Source organism: Amphiprion ocellaris, chromosome 5 (genome assembly GCF_022539595.1).
Source record: "Amphiprion ocellaris isolate individual 3 ecotype Okinawa chromosome 5, ASM2253959v1, whole genome shotgun sequence".
Taxonomy (NCBI): domain Eukaryota; kingdom Metazoa; phylum Chordata; class Actinopteri; family Pomacentridae; genus Amphiprion; species Amphiprion ocellaris.
The window spans coordinates 30,607,524-30,624,197 of record NC_072770.1 but is presented as its reverse complement, the minus strand read 5'-3'; the positions used below and the strand labels follow the sequence as shown (position 1 = coordinate 30,624,197).

The 16,674-nt window shown below is 40.4% G+C and overlaps 1 protein-coding gene across 2 annotated transcripts in view; it reads left to right on the top strand.

Moving 5' to 3' along the window:
* Positions 1 to 16,674, top strand: part of asic1b (acid-sensing (proton-gated) ion channel 1b) — a 176,062-nt gene that overhangs the window by 116,152 nt on the left and 43,236 nt on the right. The window contains exon 1 of one of the 2 annotated variants that reach the window (XM_023281554.3): positions 1,121 to 2,193. The exons of the other annotated variant lie outside the window; for it this stretch is intronic. Coding sequence (XP_023137322.1) covers positions 1,522 to 2,193 — 672 coding nt within the window. The 5' untranslated portion in view covers positions 1,121 to 1,521. Of the gene's footprint in view, positions 1 to 1,120; positions 2,194 to 16,674 lie in introns of those variants that run through there. 2 annotated transcript variants of the gene reach the window in all.

The window sequence follows — 16,674 nt, the reverse complement described above, 5'->3', positions numbered from 1 at the left end:
TTCTTGATATTAGCGTTTCCCCTTGCAGGCAGTTATGGTTTTAAAACAACAATAGATTGGTTTGCGTAATGTGTTTCCCATTGGTTTTGCAGGTCTAATGCGGCTGAGGTATCCTGTGGTATCGTTAGCTGCGGGTTTCTATCATAAAGAGTGCTGTCATCCCTCTAAACGCGTCTGAAGTTTCATTTTCTGGCACCATCATGTTTCTGAAAATAATCTGGGCTGTCTAATGGAGGTGGATCAATGCGGATGGATCGGTCTCATACATTTCCTTTTCATATCACAACTTACACCACCTCAGGGAATCTGCATTTATCTCCATATTCGATAATGAGAGGATCCATTTAAGATGATGTGTTTCTTTTCTCCGCTACTTGTAGATATTTGCTTTCAGTTAATCTGCTTTCCACAGAAGTGCTCGTAGCTATGTGGGGCTTTGTAATTTGAGAAAGCTGTGTTGGTAAAAATCTGCCATTAGATTGAAATAACAATGAGCAAATGGAAGTCTTAATTAAATTACTTGACTTTTCTTCTTGCTGTGTGCGTTGCTTTAGCTAATTCCTTGAACAGGCATCATACAAGAGCTTAATACTTCCTCTCTTTGAATGTGCTTAAAGGATCTTGTTTGGCCTTGTGGTCTTTGGTGTTTTTTGTTGTAAAACTCCGTCAAAATACACTGAAATGTGTCCATGTAAGACTGCATTGTGCATTCCAGTGTGTAAATCTGTGCTCAGTTTTAGTCATTGCAGTAACACCTTAGTATTATTTGCATTTGATTACACAACCGTGCTGAGATCATTTTATATTCGGGGGTGGAGTGAGGTCAGGCCGAACAGTGAAATCAGCAAAAATTTACCAGCTTATTTAGTGCTTTTGCAACTGTACCTTGGCTCTAACATTTTCCTCTCCCACTGCGTCAAAGCTTTGTTTTTTTTCCTGTAAATGGTGAAATTCTGCCCTGGCGTGGTGACCTGTAGCTGGGCCCTGCGGGAGTATTCTATGTCCTACACTCCTCATGGCCTCACCTTCTTTCCCCTCCTCCTCATCCCTCCTCCTCCTGCTCCTTATCTTCCTCTTCTTCTTCTTCTTCTCTCTTTCGAAATTGCTCCAAGGGATGGATCTGCCCCCAAGACACAAGGACAAACCCGGACGAGGCGTCTCAGTTCATCTCCAAGTGGATGTGAGTGGCAGGTGGCGGGGTGTGTGGTTTTCTTTTCAGCTCGTGCTCTTGATGTTTTAACTTTGTTTGGGACAGTATGCGCTTGTTTGGCTCCGTATTTTGATTTACACCTTATTTTAAAAAGGCAGCCGGGTTTGTGGCAAAATTAATGCACTCTGATTTCCCGGATTGCTTCGACTAATGGTTTTTGCACCAGTAGCCTGTTTTAAATAAGCTTCCTGCCACTTCTGGTCTTGACTGATTTGATTACTTCTGGATTTTGTACTCTTTGAGGACTGGACTTGTGGATTCAGATTACTGTCTTGTTTCTAAGTATTATTACCGTCTTCATTCCTGCCATCATGCCAGTCCGGATCATGTGCACCATCTCCTTTTCGGCCGATGACGAACCCGGCAGAGGATATGGTAAAGACAGTTTTGATGACCATTACAAGCGTGTTAAAAAGAGCTATAGTGACGGGGACTCACAGGAGTTCCTGGACCGGTGCAGTCAGGTGGATGATTACACTGATGAGGAGGACAACGTCAGCGAGGTGGACGACCTGGCCACTTTCTTCAGTGGTTGCTCGCTGCACGGCGCCAACCACGTGTTTGTAGAGGACAAGAAGTTTGGCATCCGTCAGGGTTTGTGGGCTGTGGTCTTCACCATGGCCCTGTCTGCTTTCTTGTATCAGGTAGCCGACAGGGTTATTTATTATCTCCAGTTCGATTACATCACCATGCTGGATGAGAAGGTGGCCAACAACATGACCTTTCCTGCCGTCACCATATGCAACTACAACTTTGTTCGTAAATCTCAGATGAGCTACAGCGACTTGATTTTCATGGGCCCTCTGCTGGGCTTCGAGGAAGGCATGGCCCCGGGGTTCCCACTGGCCCCGGAGCCGGACCGCCCGCCAGGCTCTCGCTTCAGCCTGGATGAGTTCTACAGCCGTACTCGACACCGCATAGAGGACATGCTGCTGGAATGTAACTTCAGAGGTTTAGAGTGCGGTCCCGAGAACTTCAGAGAGGTAAGTTACACCTCGCAGCAAAAAAGACTTTTTAAAATAGTCAATCATCAAACTGAGTTGGCCTTTCGTATATTCAAGAGGTATCCTATATGCATCTGGTAGACTTGATCATTTTAATTGATTGGTAGTATTCTCCATGGGGATCTTAAACTGAAATGTGTTCCCAAAAAGTGGAAGAGCAGAGGAGGAATGATGCTGAATTTCATTAAGAAATTCTGTTAAAGTGCATTGTGAAAAAATAGGAGTGTCCAGTAAAACCTACTACTAAAACTAAAGTGAAATGCCAGGACAGTAGTTCTCACCGAATAGGACATTGTAGAAAATTACAGATATAAAAGGAAGTGTTTATTTATTGCTGTGAGGTCATTCAGTTACTTACATTTCCGAGTCGTTGCTGTAAATAAAAATGTTTCAAGTCAGCATGTCTGCTTTAGTAAAACTCCAATGTAAATTCCAAAAGAGCAGACAGAAGCGGGTTCCATTACTTAAAGTGGCATACTTGGCATACGGCTGTTGTTGTTGAGTTAAACGGGCACTGAGGGAATCTCTGTGTAGCCCAGAGGAACCGACCTCTTGCCAAACACACATTTCCAGAATTTTTGGCATTTTGCGCACATCACATTGGACACAAGTGGAATACTAAACTGCCAAATAGTGTTGACGATATCTCGCTATTGCTCTATTGATTTGCTTGACCTTTGCACAAGTTACGGACAGATGTGTGCAGACTGCTAATGGAGGTGCTTGAGTTACATGAGACTCATTTACATCAGTGCGTAAATGCACAACACACTTTTTCCCACTTTGGAATTAAGTGACAACACAATGCCTTTGTTAATTTACAGTTTGTTTTTATCATTAATTATCAAAGTGTTAGCTATAGCGAAATTAAAATAGCTGTAGTCAAATTAGTATTTTGTGCAGCCACTAGTGCTCAAGTGATTAATTGCTTTATCGATTAGTCTGTCTTTCCGAGTCATTTTTCAAGCTAAAATGCGCAAAAATTTGCTTGATGGCTCTCATTAAATGTCAGCACTTACTCTTTTTTTTTACTGCAGAGTGGGGAAAATGTTTTTTTTTTTAGTATGTCAGCTTGACCCTTGATAAGCTTTGATGACTCACGAACATATCTATATTTCTATATAATATAATTTATCTACATGTCACGGGGAAGAATTAAAGGCAGAGAGCAGCTGAGTGGCTTGACAGTAAAAATCAAACAGGTGAATTTTCATTAGGATTTTCAGATCATCGACACTGAAAGCAGCTCTGACATTCTGGGGTTGGGAGCTCCAGAAATGTAGAGCTATGCAGGGCTACATCTCGTCAGCTAAGATGTGGAGGTAAATAGAAAGGAGTGCTCAAACATGTTATTACACCTGAGCAAATCCTCAAGTGTAGAGCCAAATCATTAGAAGTCAGAGTATTGTTAGGGCAGTGTTTGTAATTAAGATGAAACGAATAGTCCCGCAGTGAAACAGAGTCATTGCCACGATGAAGAACATGTAAAGGAACAAACAACAACAAGAGTTTGTAGATTAAAAATAGCGTACACAGCCATGCAGAGCTGTTTTTGTCTTTGGGGAATTTTTTTGCAGACGAAGAGAATTTCAGCAACATGCACACAGAGAACGCCTTGCAAGGACATTCTCTCTGTGTTGACACAAACAGGCAGCATGACTTAATGTTAGCACACAAACAGAAAGAAAAACAGTGTTTGACAGCAGGCTATAGATCTTACTCAACTCGTCTTTATTCGGGGTTCACTGTCTGATCCAGGCAAAGCTTGAAGAAGAGCCCAGGTCAGGCAGTCAGTGTCACTAATGGAAAAAACGGCCTACGAGGCCGCTGTCCTTGAGGTGAAGCAGGCCTGCTGTCATCCTCTGTTGATCTCAGGTTCTTAAAAACAAAGTACTGTGACTTCTGTGCAGTCTGCCATTTTATTAGGCAGTGAGCAGGTTTTATTCAATGACAGATTTAACTGCATAGTTCAAAACTCATTCTTGTTCTTGCAGTGTCTTACATTGAAGATCAAACTATCATACGCACCTGTGTGAGGCTGTTACAGACCCTTGTGCTTATATCATAGTTAACGTTGTTAGGGAATTCTGCGATGTCGAGAGATGAACGAGGAAGCAGATTCAGAGACACTCTGGAGACTCAGATGGCTTATGTTGAGAATGAGGTTTACTGATATGAGGAGAAGTGATACAACGAGCAATGCAGTGATGTGAACACTGGCAGCATCAATTCTGAGGATTCTCTTCGACCTTCGGTATATAAGGAGTTGAGAGGAAAGCTTTATTCAGATTACGGCCCAATATGGAGACAACTTGATTGCTCAAGAACATCAACTAGACAATATCTAATCACAGCCAAGTCACGGTTTTTGTCCAGCATTTGTCTTCTCAGCATCTGCCTTTCTCGGGGCCGTATTAAACACAGAGAGAGCCTAAACATGCTTACAGCCTCAGTTTGGGAGAAACAAATAGGAACAAGAGTCAAAGGTGATAACCTATAGAATAATTTGAGGTGACCTATAGGATCTACAACTTGATTTAAAGTGATTGAAGCTGACAGATGCAACCTGCATGATATTCTGGAATGTAATTTTTCCTTCACAAACGTTGTCCTTAAAAAAAAATAATATTTTAAACAAATTTTGGTTTAGAACCGGGGCCGCACAGTGGTGTAGTGGTTAGCACTTTCACCTTGCAGCTACAAGATCCCCAGTTCATGTCCCAACCTTCCCGGGATCTTTCTGCATGGAGTTTGCATGTTCTCCCTGTGCATGAGTGGGTTTTCTCCAGGTTCTCCAGCTTCCTCCCACAGTCCAAAAACATGCTGAGGTTAATTGATTATTCTAAATTGTCCGTAGGTGTGAATGAGAGTGTGATTGTTTGTCTGTATATGTAGCTCTGCGATGGACTGGTGACTTGTCCAGGGTGCCTCCTGCCTTCACCCTAAGTCAGCTGGGATAGACTCCAGCCCCCCTGCAACCCTAATGAGGATTAAGTGGTGTATAGATGATGGATGGATAGATGGATGGATGGATGGATGGATGGATGGTTTACAACCATTATTTCTGAATGATTAGAGGAAAAGTTGCAAGACATATGCTGTAAAGTGGTATAAATACACAAGGTAAACATGCTGCATGTTGTGCAAAAGCAGTTTATTGACTACATTTTAATTTAATACCTGTCATTTAACACATTACACTGTCGTTGCAAATAAGTGGAGCACTTAAAACTGCTCCCTCATATATCTGAGATAACTATTATCATTGCAAACCATACGTGACCTGCACCATTTTCTGATGTCATTTCTGCATTAAAGCTTTTAACAGCATTTGACTGATTTACACTGAGCCATGCGTAGGACTGTTATTTTATACATTATGTGAGTTTTGTTTTGTGTTTTGCTTTTGAGTAAATGGCGTGTGCATGCCTGCAGGTTTCACAGTTGTTTCTGCATTAAGGCTAAAGAGCTGACTAACACAAGTGACAAGTAATCATTTCACTGTCAGGTCTAATGGGACTAATTATAGCCATTGTCAGTTTGGCTTGAACCCCTCTGCATTACAGCCTCCCACTAATATAATCATTGATTGCTCCTTCCGCTCATGCACCTCCATTGTGCCAATACAAAACCGGTGCCGTCTCATTGTTTTGTCACTGTTTCCAAATCATGATGCTTTGAAAATGCAAAAATGTGCTCTGTGTTGCCTTGACAATGTTCAAGAACAGGTTTCATAACCAGGTATTTAGGGAAAACATCCCCTCTAACTGCTGGATAGACACAGCTTTTTGGGAAGAATCCAAGCGCGAATATAGACTAGATTTTTTTTGCTTTGTGTGTGTGTGTGTGTGTGTGTGTGTGTGTGTGTGTGTGTGTGTGTGTGTGTGTGTGTGTGTGTGTGTGTGCTGAAAACACACTTGGTATTGACAATAGCATGCTGAGATATTTTAAGTGAAGTTTTGCATCATTTTTGGTGCACATTTCAGCATCAAACATGAAGGTCTTTGAATGTTTAGAAATCTATCTAGCCATGCAGGTTTTTTTTTCCCTACACATAGTTTGTACACTTTAGTCAAACAAGTTAATCAGCTTTGCATATTTTCATCCCCAATATGCACATTATTAATTAAAACAGCAAGAGTAAGCCTATTTCATGGAAGTTATTGAATGCCTTTCTGGGAAATTACAAATGGAAGCAAATACAGATAAGTTCGGGCAAATGTCAGAGCAAAAAAAATAAATAAAAGGTGATTGATATTAAGAGAAAAAAAGAATAAAGAGAGGCTTGCATAACTGGAAACACACTAGCTATGTCCTTGTGGCAGGGAAGGCTGGGTTGTATCTTAAGAGCAGGCTAACTCACTTAATGCGTATTAATACATTTCTGCTGTCTTTTTCTTCTGAAAAGCAAATCGATGAAGTGTATTTATTTTGTGTAATGTGGTAACTGGCAGCATCAATGCTCGCTGAACCCCTGCCCTGCCCTGTTTATTATATCTCCTAAATAGCCACTAATGGCGCCACTGACTCCATGGCTGCTGTATTCAGAAGAGGAGGTGAAGTGATTGATTGCTTTCGGTCTCTCTCAGCCTCTGGGGGCTTTTTGTCCATCCCTCCTCTCTTTCTCTCTGCCCAACATCTTTCTCTGGCATTTGGGCATGTGAATGTATTACTCGGTGTGTCTGTGCATGCTGCAGTGAGCTCTGGCTTAGGGCTGGGTCAATAGTGAAGCTTGGTCGGTGCCCTGCAGATAGACGGTTCAGGTTGCAGCATTTCTGATCCAGAGCAGAATGTGAGCCCCCCTCAGAGCAAAGATCCAAATCCCTGCTTCCTGCTCCAGCCCCAGCCCATTAGATACAGCTTGACTTTCTCCCAAGCTCAGCATTGTCAACAGAATCAGCCAGTGGCTCTGGTTACGCCCTTCTCCTGTCTCCTCAAGAGCATCAGTCTGTATACTCAGACTGAGCCCTGTCTCCAACAAACAGATAGGCAGACAAACTGCAAGGGAGTATTTTCAGAGAATGGAAAATGAAATGCCAGAGCAGGCTTCGCCATCTGGCTTGGAGCTGTAAATACTTGTTATGGTTCAGCACTTCTTTTAAGCAGCCAGCGGGAAGAGATTGTATCAGTGAGACTGTAATGTAATTATCATCAAGCATATGCCATGATGAATTAGATGTTAGTAAATTATTTTAGAAAAAAGGAGCACAGTAGATCATAATGTATGTACCACCAAGGAAGACTAACTGAATATTGCACTGTCAACATTGACTGTGTGTTGAACTCAGTTTGTGGAGCAACTTTCTCTACACCTTGGCCAATTAGGCAAATTAAACTGTCACTTCTTCAAATGAAAATTGATTTTCGTGGATCTCTTTGTAATGTGTAGCCATTTTTTGTTTATTTATTACCCATTGTGCAAGTTAAATGCATTGTTTGGAGCTTGAGCTATGGTCATTTCTTGCTGTTTCATTAGCTGGTCTGATGGTGAGATCTATCAGGCGATACTAGCACAACAACACACCGGTGCTGCTGAAAAACACGCTTCTGTAGAGAGCAATGAGTACTGTGTAAGTGTTGGTTTAATTGTTTCTTTCTCCCGGCTACGCCTGACCCCACGTGAGCAAATTGAACTAAAATAATGGATTTAAAATTTCAGGTTTTAGAAACGAGTTGGAGGCTCAGACTGTAAGTGGTCATTACATTTCCTGGGCTTGAAAAGCCGTGCACCGCTGAAATGAGGTGCAACACAGAGCCATTACATGTGTACGCTAACACTCAGACTGAGATAACCGTCTGTAATTTTCTCTCATTTTCTCTGTGATTATTAGCTGTTTTCACATCAGGGGCTCAGAGGTGCCCTCATTTATGCACATCTATCATAATTACAGAACTTCAAAATATAATTGTAATTTTTCATCTTCCATCAGTAAATCCCATAATATCACATGTAATACATCACAGAAAGGCCTCCCATCTCTCTTGTCATTTAAAACAGTCTGATGATCTCATTAGTTTAACTGGTACCTCTGATATTCATCATCTTTCTACTTTTTAGCAGCTCATTTTCTCTTGCCAGCATGTGAAATTCCAGTTTTGCTGCCAAGCGCTTATATCAAGCAGTGATCACAAGGGGGCAGTGTTACACAATCATTTTAGGACCCAAACTGGCTGTCATGGAGTTCTTGGCACTCAGATGCTGCATACTGTCCTGTTTTTTTTTTAAATTTTTTTATTTTTACTGCTTTTTGTTTACAAAAAAATCACTCAGAAATATGCTTAATCCCATCTTTAAAAAGCCCTTTGATTCCCACACAGTACAACATCAGAGCCGCTGAGCTGCTATGACCACTATCCATTTAAAGCCCCATGTAGAGGCAGAGCAGCTGCCAGCGGAAACACAGTCGTTGCATTTTGTAGAAAGAACTGTTTTCCTCAGGGATTAAACTCTATTTGTGTGCTGGGGAGATTAAAAAATAAATATTACAAATTAAACATGAGCCGCGATTTGTTCAGTTTGAACGTCCTTGGCAGAAATCCATCCTTCATTCATTCCCCCTCTCTCTCTTCAGATCCCACACTAAGACTACAGTCCGGTAGGACAAGCATTGTGGCACTCTGTCACTGTGTCCTATCTCTCCCTCTATCCGAGTGATGGATCAGTGTTTTTCAAATGCACCCATTTTAATTAAATCTCTCATCAGTCTTCTTTGGAAGCTGGTGACAACAGGTGCAGGAGCACTCACTCCCCAATAAGATGAGTCCAAAGGGATATAAAGCCAGAGTCATTTAAATTAGACTGATACATTGCTACCTCTCTTCAATATCAGCCAACACTTCATAACACAAATGCTAATTAATCATTACAGTGACATAAATGAAAGGATAGAACTTTCACTTCACTCACCGACTAAGATAAATGACGCCTAATGATGTTAAAATGAGGGAAGCTGCAGTCTTGTTGGAGCAATTATATATGAATAAGACATATGACAAGTGTCCTATACAGTGCCAATAGCCACTTTCAAGTAGCTAATTAGGCTGATGAGAGGGCCTTAATGGCTTCTTACAAGATTGTTCCCTGTGTTTTATACCAGAGGTGAAATAAAATGTTTGACTCCAGATGACAGAATAGATGTCAGAGGAGCTGTAAGGAGGAGGGTGGTGTCCGTATAAGAGCACTGGACTCTTTGCTCTCTGAAACTCTTTGTGTTTCTTTCTTCTGAGCTTATTCTGTGTCCACATGTTTGGATGTGTGCTCTGGAGACACACCTTCACGCACACACATAATTCATATCCTCCTGAAACCCGACATATTCATTTATGTCCTCTGTGCTGGACATTTGTTTTTGATCTGTATCTTTTAACTTATTTGAGATACCCTACTAAATCCTGATGTGCTTAATAGAGGACACCCTGGCCTTTCCAGTGATATCTGAAGTGATTTTGTGGGATGAGGGGAATTTTGTTTTCATCCTGAGACAAAATGGTGACAACAGCAAAATGCGCCTGTCAGGAAGAGAGAAAAGTTAAGTCAAAAATTGTTAAGATTATCGTTGTTTTACCTATGGTAATCATATATTTTCTTGTTTATAAACATGTCAGGGACTATAAATTGGGCTCAGAGTTCAGTTAAACTTTTTGTCAGGATAAATAACAGCCCCTTTATGAATGTCAGCTGTTATGGACATAAGAACGATTTCATTGGTTTAGCTAATAACTAACTAGCTGGCTACTTCTTTGTTTACGTTCAAATTTCTGCCCAAAAACACATTTCTTTGTGGGGTAATAAAACAGAAAAGAGGTGTGCGTGGAGAAGCCTGTCTAAAGGCTAGACTTTGTTTGTGGCCGAACTGGCATTCTCTGCCTCTCTTCTCCAGAGTTATATACAGTAGATGACTGCATCTGGCCTGGTCAGCAGGACTCCATTGGGAACTGGGTGGCTCTTTGTTGCAGAATGTAGAATCAGCAGGGCATCTAAAATCACCCCAGACTGGTGCAGTTGGACGCGTGCTCGTATGTGTTTATTTGTGTGAGCAAGAAAAAGCAACGCAAGAGAGAAGACTCGGAGGATCGTATCATCTGTACGTTAGAGAAAATGCAAGAGATCTTATTTAACATCACTTCCAGCACTTGACTTTCGCTTTGTAATACTGCAACATCCCTTTAATGGCAATTTTGCATCGACTGGTGAGTATATGGATCAGAAGCTGTGCTGAACTTAAGATTGCAAAAATCAATCGTTGGCCACAAGGGGACAGAAAAACTCCTTCACGGACATGCAGGCCTTAACAGAATATCGCCGGTTCTATTAAAACCACAGAAATGATGTAAAAGATTTGAATTGTAGATGTAGGTATTTCACAGAAGGATTATATGATAAATATGTATCAAAGGACAGATTTAGGTTTTAAGTCGGTCATAACCCAACAGGCCCACTTTGCTTCATAATCCACATCCTTTCTTCTTGGTTGCATTGCTCTTGAAGTATTCACTGCGCCGAGGTGTCGTGCATATCAAATGAAACCGCACAACTTGACCTTTCTAGCAATTACAGGTTCTAGTCTGTGCAGTGAAGAGTCAGCGACAAAAAAAAGCAAAAAAAAGGCTTGGAATTTCTATCAAATTTATCATAGTTAGAACCTGCTTTCTGCAACACTGCTTCTCCTGTATGAATTACTCAGGAAGTCATCACTGCATTGATATCTTAATGTTAAGAAGGCTTCTTTACATTAACACTTTATTGATTAAGTAATTTTTTTTTTCCATTTGGCACATTTTTCACCAATTTCTAAGTCATGCAGTAGCTCTGTCACGGCTCTGATACTGCGAGAGTCCAGAGAAGCTCCTGTTTATGAAGAGATATGTCCACAGCCAGCATTTTGTGGTGAGAAACATGTAACAACACAACAGCATCATAATTTGATTAGTTTTTTCTTGATATCAGATAAAAACATCTGCAAGTAATGACATATTAAATAATGGAAAATCAACATAATCTGGGCAATTGTGAGGAAAATAAAGGCACAGCATGTATGGCCAGCCCTTATAATGACCAAGATGAGAAGTTAACAGTAAAGGTAGTAAAATTATTTTGAAAATAGTCTAGGGCTCAAAGTGTTAATACAATACTCCTGTGAATACATATTTATTTTAAAGAGCTGTGGTCGCTGTAATCACTCCACCTGTCAGCAGGCTATGAAGAGGTGGTTTTTGTGGGAAACGGGGACAAAAAAAAACACAGTCCTTGTTTAATCAACATTCAATCAAAGCTAAAATGAGACTTCAGCATTCAAAGACAAGTGGTTAGAGTATGTCCACACCTGTTGTGCATAGGTGCTACCAAGCAGTTGCAGTTGGAAAGACAGTCGCTGATTTCCTTTGCCCAATTTAAGAATGTGGTAAGAAGTAGAGCCGCTACAAAGGGATCACAGATGAGATTGTTAGTGTACATATGCCATGGCTGTGATACTAGAATAGATTTAGAAGTGCAGCATGAGAAGTCAGGGTTCAAGGCGCTGTTCTGTGTCCTGACATAACCTTGTTGTTTGACAGTCTGAACACATATCTGCCCAGTCACTGTGAGACACTTTAGACAAGAGCGGCAGCCAACTGCCTTAAATGTAAATGAGCTCCAAATTGTAAACAGGCCGTCATGAGCAAATGTTGGTAGAAGGTCTGTTGATTGAGCCGGTGTTGTTTCATCCCAGGATCTGAACACTCAATGCCTGCAGCTCTAGCGCTGTTGCCTTTGGGCAACACAACAGGATGGCTTGATTATGTTATTCAGCGCCTAATAAGCACAGCTGATTCAAATCTTAACGCCAATAAGGAGGAGACGGCGAAAGAATTACTGGCTCCAGCAGGGAGGTGTGCCCCCTTGATTCAAAACCCCCACCTCCCCATTCACGGCTTTATATCAGTACATCATTGTTCAGCCAGCTTCAGTCCAGCAGTTATTAGAGGGAGGAAAAGCGAATAAATCATTCCAGCAATTCGCAAGTGTGTCTGTCACACCGTTTGCACGCATACACAACATACAAACATCCTCATTGAAGGCATCAGCGATCATATTGCTTTCAGTAAATGCATCTCCACAGGGACCATTATACTGCAGTCCAAAATGAAATCAAAATGAAAGATCCATTTAGGTGCAACCCTCCGTGCAGCTTTAGACTGACTGTTTTATGCTTTCATGCGGATCTTCCTCTGCGTGTGCAGCAGGTGTGCATGTCAGTTTTCCCAGGGAGCTGTCAGCCAGTCGGACAAAGATCGACCCTCTTTCGTTAGTCCTGCTTCCACTGCATGTCTGACATCTCTCTGACAAAGGAAGCAGCACAAACACACACTCACCTCTCGCCAGAAGTTTATTTGGTGCTAAACAGGTTTCTACACAGGAGGGACAAACACACATTTTGGACATTTAGAAATTCAGGTGAGGAGCTGGAATAAAAGCAATACATCCAGGCAAGAAATCGAAGAAGCGTTTTGTTGCCGTTTTTAATCTGTCACAATCTGCTGGTGGATGCTAACTGATAAGCCTGTGATTGTAAGGTCTTTTTAAGCTGTGGAGTGAATGAAGTTAATAGAGCGTGACAGGATGTCTCCTTAGGATCTCACTGTTTGAGGATTTCTTGATCGTTCTTATGCTGAATTCAAAATCAAAAGCAAACTCAAGGATAATATTCTGAGGGGATGGGGGAGGTGCTGGTGCGGGACTGGAGGCATGTATTTCTTTTAAGTTGGTTAAAGGGATACACTAGTATAACTGCAAAAGGAGAGGGAAACTGTTTATATTATTGCTGTTAAAGATTGAAGTTGCTTTGAAAGTGTTGAAAATGTGTTTTATGTTTGTCCATCTTTGCTAAAATGTGCACACGTTAATGATATGCATGTTTCAGGAGCAAAACTGGGTGAGTGGCTGTTACTGCTAATATCTAAAAGGCCACTACAAAGTTTTTAATTAGACATGACTCTTCTGGTTTTGAAGAGCCCACATACTTTGTGCAAACACTGAATAAGTATTGTAGTAAGTAGTAAAAAATAGCCAGAAAATTCAATTTTTTTGGAACTGAGAAGTTTTTGTTGTTTCATTTTGTTTATGGTATTTTTTTTGGTTCACATTTCATACATTAGGCATTTTTGGTAACTTTTTGCTCACAACAATCTAAAGCAAAACTCCACTTGCTCCGGTCTACTAATTAGCACTGAGTGAGCTGACACACTTCATAACAAAAAATAATATAATAATGAATACAATTAAAAGAAAGAACAAAACAACAAACTGCAGGGAGCTTTGTCTCCATCTCCCTGTAGGTTCTCACACTGAACATATGTACTAATCCCATAATATTCCTAGAACCTGCTCTATCTCCTCCTCATCCTCATCTTCTGTTTCCATCCAGTATCTCGTTGATGACATTTTCCATGTACTTTCTTTTTCTCTCTTCTTCCTCTAGTTGTTTTGACATGTAAAAATTAGTCAATGTAGTGTAGCAATTGTGATTTCAGAGGAATTGTTATTGTAAAAATACTCAAAATGCATTTGAAGTTGGCATTTATTCATTAATTAAGTTAATTAAGTCATCAAAGTAGTGTGTTGATGACATTTTCAATGTAATTTCTTTTTCTCTCTTCTTCCTCTAGTCTTTTTGACATTTAAAAAAAGGTCAGTATAGTACAGCGATTAGGATTTCAGAAGAATTTTTATTGTAAAAATACTCAAGAAGCATTTGAAGATGGAATTTCATTCATTAATTAAGTTAACTATGTAATTAAAATAGTATGTGTTTGTATTTTCTTAGGTATAATATAGATTACATTACAAAAATGCTACATGACAATTCAGGAAAAAAGCACGTTATAAACCTGGAGTATTAAATTTGTCAAAGACCTTTTAACACAAGTTAATTGAAATATAAACATGAATTACAAGGTAAATATGCATTCTTTCAATGCAGAAAATACTTATTTTGAAAAATGAGTTACAACTTAGATGTTATTTTTACCGTTACTTCTTGAAAATTAGCAATGATTTTCATGAAAAACGTGCATGGATGATTTCATTAGAGTAGCCATTTTGAAAAGGGGCAAATTTTGACTTGTTTCAAAGCACAAGGACAAAACACTTGCTCTTCAGCCATCTGTAGTTTTTTAGCTGTTGTTTGTCCAAAAAAGGTTACAGCACATACAGCACCTCCTGCTAAAAATAACATGATGGAAATCTTTTTTTCTTCATTTCACTCTCACAGTAAAAGGAAATAAGCAATATTCCCCCCGATGTTGAACTATTCCTTTTAGCAGATTATTTTTTTGCCTGTGTAATTTGACTGATAAAGCTGGTTTTCCGCAACTTTTTAGTAATTGCATGCGATCTTGAAGCTCTCGAAATTAGCCTTGGCCGCTCCAATAATACATTTCTTAAATCACCATGACTGTGAGTGCTTATGACAGCCACATAATTCTGAGCAGCAAAGGAAACTCACCTCCACAACTAATAAAACGAATGGATGGATTTAGTTTTACAAGAAGGATTCATTTGTAAATGTCAGACAGAAAGGGACCATTTATTTCACAAAGGGCCATTCATTCATTTCTCCCTGAGTGGCAAATAGGAGGCATCGGGCCTGTGGGGACTGGGAGACTGTTTGCTATAGCTAGCAGCCGCAGTCTGAAAGTCATTCATCAGAACCATTTCCCCCTTTCCCAAACTCTCCCCAGCCCAGCTGTCATGATGCTGCCGAGATGAATTAGCTGTGTCATCCTGCGTTTCCCTGTGCAGGCAGGGATAGTCTTATTGCCCTGTGTGCTGTAAATATAAATCTGCTCCATCCAGCCACAGTACTTATACAGTAAGACTCCTGAATTCCTTTTCACATTAAAGCACTGATGCATCACACACCTCCAGTATACACGGTGTTGCTGCCACACTCATGAAACACTGGGGGGAAAAGAGGCTTTAGAGGCCAATGTGCTTGGTATCCAACAAATTCCTATCATATGCCAGCTATTCACAGTATTTAAACATCTGCTCTGAAGCTGGCTTGTGAACACCAGGCTATCATTACTATAGTTGATTTTTGAAGGGTTTTCAAGCAGCAAAAAGTTATCCAAAGCAGCTTTACACGCTAGTTTTAAAACAGCTCAAAGGCTTTACAATGTGCCTGACACGGCTTTATAGCTTTTCTAAATGTACAATCACTGTAAAATGGGTCAGCACGGACTTTAAAGGCAGACGACAATTTTAATATATTCTTTAATGACTTCAGACTCAACCTACCCACATTTAATGTGTGTGTCCTCATGTTTGGTGGTTTTAAATGTGACCATACTCAAACCAAGAATACCAGTTGTCTGTTTGTCCAATATTTTGTTCCACTCGTGGACCTCCCAAAACTGAAAAACAAGGAAAAATACGCATAACAATAATGAAATACCTTTTAGAAAAGCTAGCAGCTCTCGGATGGAGTGACCAACTTCCATCCATCCATCCATCCATCCATCCATCCATCCATCCATCCATCCATCCATCCATTCATTAATTATCTATATACTGCTTAATTCTCTTTAGGGTCGCGGGGGGCTGGAACTTATCCCAGCTGACTTGGGGCGAAGGCAGGAGACACCCTGGACAGATCACCAGTCTGTCGCAGGGCTACATATACAGACAAACAATCACTCTCACATTCACACCTACGGGCAATTTAGAATAATCAATTAACCTCAGCATGTTTTTGGACAGTAGGAGGAAGCTGGAGTACCCGGAGAAAACCCACGCATGCACAGGGAGAACATGCAAACTCCATGCACAAAGATCCCAGGAAGGTTGGGACGTGAACTGGGGATCTTGTAGCTGCAAGGTGAAAGTGTTAACCACTACACCACTGTGCAGCCCAGAGTGACCAACTTAAAAAATGAAAATAGAATTTGGGCTACACCAGGCCTTGAAAATAAGAATTTATATATTAAAACGTATTTTAACATTAGGTTAAGTATCTGATAAAAGACTGATATGGGCCTGACGCTGTATTTGGTAGATTTATTCATCAAACTAAGACAGTGAACCATTGGAATCATGACTACAAAAGTCTTACCTCAAAGCAATGGAAATATAATAACCTGATTTTAAAAAATGGTAAAATTAGTAATGACCTCAACATTAGTTTTCCTTGAGTTGTTATGTTTAGATTAGGACTGTCAAAATTAATGCGTTAACGCAGATTAATCCATCATCATGATTAATCTGAATAAAACATTTTAATGCGATTAACCCATGTGCAGTGCAGAATGACTCAAAATCCCTGAAATGTCTCTGGCAACGCATTTTGGGTGGTTTGTCCAAGTAGACTTATGTCACATCAATGTCCTCCATATATTAGTTTCACAGATTTACTGTTTTTATGTTTACTTTGCCAAATGGAGACAATAACTCAACCTGTTGTTGGGCAATTCATATTATTT